Source organism: Ascaphus truei, chromosome 8, assembly GCF_040206685.1.
Source record: "Ascaphus truei isolate aAscTru1 chromosome 8, aAscTru1.hap1, whole genome shotgun sequence".
NCBI lineage: Eukaryota > Metazoa > Chordata > Amphibia > Anura > Ascaphidae > Ascaphus > Ascaphus truei.
This window is the reverse complement of record NC_134490.1, coordinates 58,708,129-58,718,128: the sequence shown is the minus strand read 5'-3', so window position 1 is coordinate 58,718,128 and position 10,000 is coordinate 58,708,129. Positions and strand designations below refer to the sequence as shown.

The following is a 10,000-nucleotide window of genomic DNA, read 5'->3' as shown; positions in this document are numbered from 1 at the left end:
TCTAGGTCTTTTTTATTTTTTGTAACACTCTTCTTTGAGGAAGAGTTACTAATTCAAGGCATAACACGCCTCCTAATACAAAATGATTCAAATAGCACAGGGCAAGTCAAGGAACTATGCTCTCTACCTTGTGGAGTGCTGGTCTTTCTGATTAATATACCACTCATATTGTGTCAGACAAATCAGTTATGAAGTGCAAGCTGGAGATTTACCTAAAAGTTAATGGTATAATTTATCGTATTAAAAGGTCTCTGCATAATCTTTGTTGTTATGTAAGTAGGAGGTTTTTGTTTGCTGTACTTCTCATCATACAATTCCACTGGATGGGTCTCCAACACATACTATGGTGCTGCAAAGCATCGCAGTTCATTGAAGAGTTAAAAAAAAAAAAAAAACAACACTGCTGCCTTTTGGGACAAACGAATTTCTGCTGCATGTACAATATCTGCCCGACATTAAAATGAATATTCTTTATTTTACCAATCCGTTTCTGCTTAGAGTCAGATAGTTTATATGCAGCTTACAAAAATAAATACTTGTGTTTTGCTAAGATCATAATAGCTCATTAGAGAAGGCTGAGTTTGGACCGCTACCAAAAACCTAGCACCATAGGGCTGAACATGCTTACTTGAACCTATAATGTTGCCAGTTCTTTCTCTCCAGGGAAGAAAACAACTGGGGTAGAGGATTCAACCTTCTTAATTGTGGACCTCATTAGTGCTGGTTGCTAGGCAAGACATACACCTACCTTCAGTGCATATGAAAGAGATAAACAGTACGTCATGGGCTATAATGACTCTTGTGCTCAGGGCATCCTTTAATTATTATATTTTTGTTCTCTTATACCTTAGTCATTATTGCAGAAAAACAAATTAGTTTATTTTTGTGCAGCACAGCAGATTACAAAATGTCTTCTGATTTTTGATATCTGAATGGCATTACACCTAATAATCATAGATTTATTTAGACTGCTTTTATGTAAATGATGTGGTCCTGCTTTGGGGTTTATCGATGTTAATTGAATAGAACAATATTGTATTCATTGTTACAATATATGAGTTGAACTCTGACAAAATATTAGAAACGATAACTCAGAGGCTCGTTCACTTATCGTGCTATAAAAACTAACCTCAAGAAGTCAAAGTATTTAAGTTAGTACAAGGAAAAACATTTTCTGCTGCATTTCTTCACCCAACATCCTAATGCTTCCATCTGTAGTGTTAAGGTCCAGTGACAGGAAACTGACCTCATAGTAAATTCTTTACAGATTCGGTCACCGTTTTAGCTACCATTTAAAGTGCGCACACAGCCTGGGAATGAACCTCTGTTTCATGGAACATGACTAGCAAAAATGATATCAAATAAAATTAAACTGCAAGTAAGGAAAGCTGAAAGCAAAATAAGGATTTGAAATTAAGGTTTCAGGACAAAGTGAAGTCAAAAACTTTGGATTGGAAAGAATAAAAAATGATAGTTAGAAAGCATCATTTTGCCAGGACGGATCTTAAACGTGCCAATGGTTGTATCACCAGCAGTCTGCTAGGTCAGTGAAAAAGAGGTGGAAAAATTAAATGTAATTGTGTATCAAAAATAAAGTATGATGTAAAAAAAAAAAAGCATTGCAAATAAAAAAGGACATGTAAATGTGTGCCTACCATTTTCCAGATAAGATGGAGCCGTACCTTCTGAGGGGTCAAGGCGGCGAGCCCGCCTTCCATGTTTAGAATTGTTGTGTACAAACATGTTGTCTGACACAGCCAGGACATGGCCGTCCACATTGACTGTTGTTGATACAACAACCTGAAAGAGAAGCAAACCATATATTTAGCAAATACGACTACTTACTAAGGTACCCAGTGCAGCGGGCTACCGTATACACTTTCTGATTCATCATTATTTGTTTATTTGTTTAAATCTTTTGAAGTAATCCGCAAATATTCTGTAATCCAAGTCACTAATAGGAGATTCTTCTACCGAAACCATTTCTCAATTCCCCTTGCTAAAATCTGCTTTTTTTTAACTGATAAGATGATAGAACGATAAGTTGATGATCTAGCGCAGTGTTTTTCAACCAGGGATCCTAGGAACCCTCGGGTTCCCCGGGCGTCCCTGTAATTTTCTGGTCATTTGAAAATTGTATTAAATACAGAAGAATTTACTATGCATCTGATAAAAGTTGCTATTAGAGAGGGTTAGGCCGTGCTTATAGTGCTGGCGACGCGACCGATGATGTCACCCGTCGCCACCAGCAAAAGTTGTAATTTGTTTTTTTAGCGACATAGCTGGCGACAAGGCCAGTGATGTCACTAAAGGGGGCGGCCGCGCCATTCGATTGGTTTAGAGACAGTCACATGTGGCGACTGTCTCTAAAAAATCAAACTTACTCGGCTTCCAAATTTTTAGTCGCGACGTCACTCAGTTGCCGTTGCGCTTACTATAAGCGCTTGCGACGGAGTAAATGGATTTGTTTCGGAGCGACATCACGTCGCAAGGCACACTATAAGCACAGCCTAAGGGTTCCTCAGAATTTCACTTAGGGTTCCTTAACCAAAAAAAGGTTGGATACCACTGATCTAGCTAATGTCTTCACTTGAGACTGTGTATCAAATAGATTGTGCCGACAAAACTAAAAAGAAAAAGGAATTGCTATGCAGCCAAACATTTTATCAATCAAACACAAACCAGAAAGCATTATATTATCCTTTAACATCTGTCTGTTCTATGATTACATTTACCAACTAATAATGAACTTGTTTGCATTTCTAAAGCTTGCATTGAATATGAATAGTGAAAGTGTTTGCAGCCCATGAAAAGTATCCATTCTCAAGTTCATTTGGATGGTGATTGACCCTGGTATGTCAGTGGAATTTCCTCTTTTATTTTTTGAGTGAAAGACTTCTATTCTTGTGTCCAGGTTCAAAGTGCGGCCATAGAAGAAATGATGGATAGGGCCTTCTTTAACTTCCAGCTGCTTCTTGGTAAAAAAAAAAAAAAAAACCTTAGACAGGAGCATACTTACACATCTACAACCGTGCTAACCAATAACACCTTCGGAACGAGTTCATGAGATTTATCCTGGAAATGCTACTCCAGTGCAGACCAAATTAGACAGGAAATTACAGATCTTTTAGGGAAATTTCATTTTCAGATGACTCCATATGTTGATGTTACTTCCAGGATGGTCTTAAGAGCTCAGATCTCAAAATCAGTTTAATTTGAGCACTTTGGTATGATTACCACAGTTCAGATTTCAGATTCTCGAAATTAAATTGTCACCACGGAGTAGAAATATAATGGAGATTTACAATGAAGTTATTAAACACAAAATGTTAGAATTTTACATATAAGTAGCAATGACATCTAATTGGACCAACATTCTACATGTTATTGTACAACGTGAATACACCATATCGGCCTCTTCTTCACCCTTTAATTACTATACCATTATCAATGTCTAATCTCCAAATTAGCCCAATGAAACAGAACACAAGATGCAGAGCGATACAGCTACATAAGCTATATACAACAAATATCCTAAAAATGAATGCATACTGACAGAGAACCCTGAAGGAGATCAACTAGAGATGGATGAAAATACCTAAAGAGATCATTCCATCAATGGAATAATTTCTTTTTTTTATCCAATCCCCAAAGAAACTGTCATAATAGATAATCTTCAGGGGGAAAAAACATACGCTGCACCCATATGTGCCAGTTACCGGTAGCCATATGGGCCACTTTCTATATTAGTAAGGAAACCATATCAATGGAACAGAGGACACAGGGGGCGCAGTTTCCCCTTTTTTTAATGGGTGCCTAGCTTTACAACAACAAAAAAAGGAGGTGTCTCTCTCTATCTTTACTCTACGGACCAATTGAGCTCTTCAGTTGTGCTTTAAACCAAATTTGCAATTTTCAAGTGTGAGAGCACTCATGTATTTAATACAGGGGGGGGGGAAACTCCAGTCCTCAAGGGCCACCAACCGCTTAGCTTTTCAGGATATCCCTGCTTCAGCACAGGTGGCTCAAAGACTGAGCCACCTGTGCTGAAGCAGCGATATTCTTAATACCTGGCCCGCCGGTGGCTTTTGAGGACTGGATTTGCCCATCCCCTGCTGTAATACCTAGTGTGTCATTTTACATTTGTTTTGCAACTTAAAATGTTTAATATTTAGGCCCAAACGTCAAGCTCCCAAAAAAATCATGTAAGCTAATTCCATGGAACAAGCGCTCTGTACGGCTTTATTTCAAGGCTAAATGATTGACAAATGTAAATATCTTAAAATTCTTCAATAATTCATAATCTGCAGTGATTTCAGCTGTGCAATGCTGTATTTCTTTAAAAAAAAAAAAAAAAAAGAGATAACAATATTTCTCAGAGATTGAAAACTGTTTGAGAAATTAATACAGACATACCCCACATTAACATACGCAATGGGACCGGAGCATGTATGTAAAGCGAAAATGTACTTAAAGTGAAGCACTTATTTTTCCCACTTATCGATGCATGTACTGTACGGCAATCGTCATATACGTGTATAACTGATGTAAATAACGCATTTGTAACAGGCTCTATTGTCTCCCCGCTTGCGCACAGCTTCGGTACAGGTTGGGAGCCGGTATTGCTGTTCCGGACGTGCTGACAGGCGCATGCGCGAGCTGCCGTTTGCCTATTGGGCGCTATGTCCTTACTCGCGAGTGTACTTAAAGTGAGTGTCCTTAAAGCGGGGTATGCCTGTAGTTAAGTACCCAATTAGGAAAAAAAAAAAGAAAATGTGTAAAACAGGAAAAAAAGGACCTTGTAAGTGAAACTCTGGGTTTCAGTCTCATATTCTGGGCAGCACTTCTGTTACATACGGCATGAAACACAGAACAACTGTTTTCCATACTAAAGTATAAATACCGTTTCAGCTCCCACTCTATACTGAAACAGACAAAAAAAAAAGCCTGGAAAAAAACATGACTGTCTTTGCTGTATCAATTTATATATAGGTCAGTCACCAAGGGAAAATAACAGTTCAAAACCCCCTCCCCCCCCAAAAAAAAAGATGTTTAGTTTCTACATTAACACATTCCTGCTTACTTACTACCTTCAGAAAGCTACAACTCAAATCCGGCAAAACAGTCTCCCATGCATTACAACATGTTAAGTTCTGTTACACATTTGAGAGGCAGGATGATTAGCTGAAAAGATTTAAAGAAGTCCTTTGCTAACTAGCGGTTTCACTGTTGACCACAAGATCATTTGTGACTGATGCTTCTTTTAGCCATCAGTAAGACAAAGAGGACATTTCCAGTCATTTCAGGTTTGACCTTCTGCTCTCTTCACATGGATCAATATTACCAATGGCACTTGAAGCTGAGATCCCTGAAAAATAGAAGCTCGACTACAGTGTTTTGAAGAAATATTTTCTTAAAGGTGAAGTCCCACCTCGCAACATATCTTGGATTTTAAATAACGTGAGAGCCCTTAAACAATCTGTGCTGTATTTTTTTATACAACATTTAGAAGGGAAGACGGTGTACATACATTCGAGCGAATATATGCAAATCCAACAGCGGTCACCATTCGCACATTGAATTCGACCTGAAATCCGCCCAGAAGTTGCAGACCCTGAAATATGTTTATTTTTCCAAGTAGGGAGGGGGAGAAAAGAGGATCTACTAGATAGATAACTAGAGTACCAAGTGCTATATATATCCCCCAAAACTCCCCTTCAAACCAAACGGCTGAGACACCTGTGCACAAAAAGGAGCACACCTATGATACCTGGGATATATGCTAATAGGAGTCATTTAAATATATTTTGTTTATCCTATTAGCATATATCCCAGGTCTCTCTCTGTGAATGGTGGCGAGCAGCGGTATTGCATGCTAACGTAGGACAATGTATTTTGTTTAACCTAAGGGTTCTCAACTCCAGTCTTCAAGAGCTCTCAACAGGTCAGGTTTTCAGAATCTCTGCTTTAGCACAGGTGATTGTGCCACCTGTGTTGAAGCATGGCTATCCTGAAAACCTGACCTGTTGGGGGGCCTTGAGGACTGCAGTTGAGAACCCCTGGTTTAACTCAAGCCACAAATATCCGTGCCAGTAAAGAAACGCCACATTCGGGGAAAAGGTGAATGCCTGCAAATAATTCTGCCATATCTAGTAATCTGTCTTTCTTCTACCAGCCTAAAGGAGGATGAGGAAGTGGCTCTCTGAGTAAAGGCACTGACTGCAAATAATAGCATCTGACTTTGAAGCAGGGGAGCCTGGTTCAAATCCCCCTGTCAGCTTGTAGCCTTGGGCAAGTCACACTCTCTCACTGTGCCTCAGACCCCCAAACAGGGCCTATGGCACTATATGTACAACACTGTGTACTGTGTACTGTGTACTGTGTACTGTGTACTGTGTACTGTGTACTGTGTACTGTGTACTGTGTACTGTGTACTATATTATAACTGTGAAGAACTTTGAGTCTCAATGGGAAAATAGTGCTATATGAAATAAAGTTATTATTAGGTTAGAACCAGGGGTAGCCAACTCAAGTCCTCAAGAGCTACCAACAGGTCAGGATATCCCTGCTTCAGTACAGGGCTTCAATTGAGCCAAATGTGTAATACAATTTAATAAAATAATAAAACCCTATCAACTCACACTTTGTGAATTGTAAAAAGGCAGTTGGAGAGATTGTAACCAAACTGAGTCTCTGACACTCAGTTCGTTCCCAGTCTGCTAGTGTCTGTCTCAGATAGTCACGTGCCCGCTTGGAGATCAGCTGGAAACTTGATCCTCTCCGCTCTGTGTACCAGCGTCAGTTCTCTCTGACAGCCGAACACTTTCGCGTCACATGTGCTTCTTCGAATATCGCGAGCTCTTGCCTGTCACTCCTTGTTCCGCTTCCAGTCCGTCCGCGGTCGGGATTCTCTCTCTTCCTCTGTGTTATCACCAATCACCCTACGCGTTTCACCGATTAGGCTTGTTCTGGGGTCAACATTTTTTGGTCAAGTCTCCAGCTGATCTACAAGCGGGCACGTGACTATCTGAGACGGACACTAGCAGACTGGGAACGAGCTGAGTGTCAGAGACTCCGTTTGGTAACAATCTCTCCAACTGCCTTTTTACAATTCACAAAGTGTGAGTTGATTACCTATATGTTTATAGGGTTTTATTATTTTATTAAATTGTATTACACTGTGTTTGTCTCCCACAATTCTTTTCTTTATATGGTGTTTCCTTGAAACGGAGAACAAGTATCCTCTGAATGGTGAGGATCCTGCAGCAAGACATGTGTGATGATACAATCCTGTTCCAGAAGGACTGACAAGCCTAAAGATGGTTCCAAATCCAAGTATGTTGGATAAAGGCACATTTAATACATCTAATTGTGAGTGTCTCTTACTATCTACCAGTGAAATTTTATTAGATATACTACTCCATGTCTGTCCCCCCCCTTTTCTTTTTTCTGCACCTAGGTCATTCTTCCACAGTTCTACTCTCTCGGCTCTTGTGGGGTCGAGGACCTAATTGGCTGCATTAATTAGGGAAAGGTTAGACACAAGTTAGCACCTCCCTATATTGATTGTTGATTGTACAGTCTTTATTTTATTGTATTGTTATTATAAACTTGGATATTGTTCACTGTAGCGCTTATAGTTCTTTTCACACACACACACACACACACACACACACACACACACACACACACACACACACACACACACACACACACACACATTTACCGACTCAAAATTTAAAACAAAAATCCATCAAATTCCACAAATCATCTTCAATAAGATTACGATCGCATTGATAATATATCTGGGTAACTTATCTACTTTCTATTATACAGTCAACTAACAAAACAGCAAAAGATCCCAGATAGTTACAATCGTGCTTATGGAGAGGGTAGTGTGGATTTAACTCATTCAACTCAAATAAGGCTGTTTGTGTGTGTATATTTTAGGACGGACACACATTTAACTATTTTAGCTGTCAATTCTGCCAACATTCTTGCATTTGACTGAAAAGTAAGGTATTTTATTAGGGTTACTAGAAGTCCATATTAAAAAAAAGGAGGACACCGAAAGCATACGCGGTCGGCGTTCCCGTATGTGTGGTCAGTGCTCATCGCTTGTGCATGCGCGGTCAGCTTTCGTTCACCGCTCACACACATTTTTAGTTATTTAAAAATTCCTCCGAGACGGCGACCTTCAATCAAAAAGCCGGACATATCCGGGAAAATACGGATGTATGGTAACCCTAATTTTATCATTATAATTGTAGTTCCAGACTGTCAGGTACCTGGAATCTTCGCATATCTCTTGGGTTTCCGGCATTCTTCAGGCAGTTCTGATTACACTTGAGGAAAAACTTGAGGAAAAACCTACGAAAAGAAAGAGAAATAGAGAAGAAAGATTTTAATATGTCACAAATGTAAACAAAACGGAGACGTAGATACGATTTAGCGTATTTTGTACAATTTAAATAATAAAATGTGTTGATTTAATGATAAACACCAGGAAATAATAAAAATGATAAATGCGCCCGATCAAATAGAGATATTTGACTTATTTATCACATAAACAGAGTAGGTAGAGTTGAATATTCTAGCTTTAGGTTTGGGGAACCGAGTTCAAACTCCAACATAAGTTCCCTGTAACCTTAGTTATTATTAGTATTAGTATTGTTTATTTGTAAGGCTGTTTATAGTTGTTTTACCTTGTTGTAATTCAGCCCAATAGAAAAGTGTGGTGCTTGTAGATTATATCCACACCACATCATACCCTGTCAGTGTTACACTACAATACTCCTCAGAACAGGGGTGGCCAACTCCAGTCCTTAAGGGTCCCCATCAGGTCAGGTTTTAAGGCTATCCCTGATTTACTACAGGAGGAACAAATCAGTAAATGACTGAGCCACCTGTCCTGAAGCAGGGATGTCCTGAAAACCTGACCTGTTGGTGGCCCTTGAGGACTAGAGTTGGCCACCCCTGCTTTAGAATAATAGTTTGGGTAAAATGGTGGCACTTATCATTTTAGGGATTTCTGTTTTCAGTGTTGATTTTTATTTTTATTATTATTTTTATTTTTTAAATCCCAGTGTTTTCGTTTTATAAAAAAAAATCTATGTTGAACAGTGTTAACAATGAAAAAAAAAAAATGAGCATTTAAATTTGGTGTTTATCGTTGCACTTCCCCCCCCCCCCCGTGCTTTTCCTTTGTCTCCTACCGGTGGACGGCCGTCCACAAGAAGTGAAAATTAATAGGAAAGGATGCTTCATTTTCGGGTTTTATTGGTTTTAACCAAAAGTGCAAGACGATTGATTAGCCAGTGGTGTTTTTCGGTAAAAACCTATAACCAGAATCCCTTCTTGAAATGCAAGACCCATACAAACAAATGTTCTTAACACATTGTCATCGTTCAGCCTTTCTGGCCCGTGTACCTCCATGGTTCTTGATAAAAGGTGGCATTACTATCCATAAAATGACACCTTTTGTTTCTGCAGTGTATTAGTGGATGGAAAGTTTGATGGATCCACCAAAACTACCAAGCTTATACATCCTTATCAAAACATATTTTTAACTGTGATAAAGCAGTTGAAAAGTAACATTCATTGTTAACTTGCCCTGTTATTCACAAACCAGCTGTAAAACCTTGAGATGCTGCACTAAATATGATCTACACTTAGCTGTTTTACTTTAGATCATTAGTAGGTGCTATGATGACCTCCTTGTACCTTCACAAATACATTTTCCCTCAGCAGCGGATGTGATAAGAGGCACACATGGGAAGTTATTTACCATAGCTCTTTTTTTTTAATATAAATGTAAAAATATAACCTACAATTAAAGCTTAAATTCCACATGATACATTGCAGCCCATTTTCTTGCCATTGCTTTTTGCATGAAGAAGTACTACAGGTTGCAATAAATATGAATATATATCCAATTTACCCGACTCAAAATGTATATGATCCATCTCTATTCTTTAAAATTAATTGGTACATAAAAAAC

General features: G+C 38.9%; 1 protein-coding gene across 18 annotated transcripts in view; it reads right to left on the bottom strand.

Annotated features, from left to right (window-relative positions):
- The window catches only part of EBF3 (EBF transcription factor 3), a 121,563-nt gene that overhangs the window by 38,535 nt on the left and 73,028 nt on the right, over positions 1-10,000 (bottom strand). For 11 of the 18 annotated variants that reach the window (XM_075612211.1, XM_075612217.1, XM_075612218.1 and 8 more), the window contains exons 7-8: positions 8,289-8,370; positions 1,656-1,800 (exon numbers count right to left, since the gene is read on the bottom strand). In XM_075612211.1, the coding sequence (XP_075468326.1) occupies positions 1,656-1,800; positions 8,289-8,370 (227 nt within the window). The remainder of the gene's footprint in view (positions 1-1,655; positions 1,801-8,288; positions 8,371-10,000) is intronic. The other 7 variants (XM_075612213.1, XM_075612230.1, XM_075612228.1 and 4 more) reach the window with 1 other exon arrangement.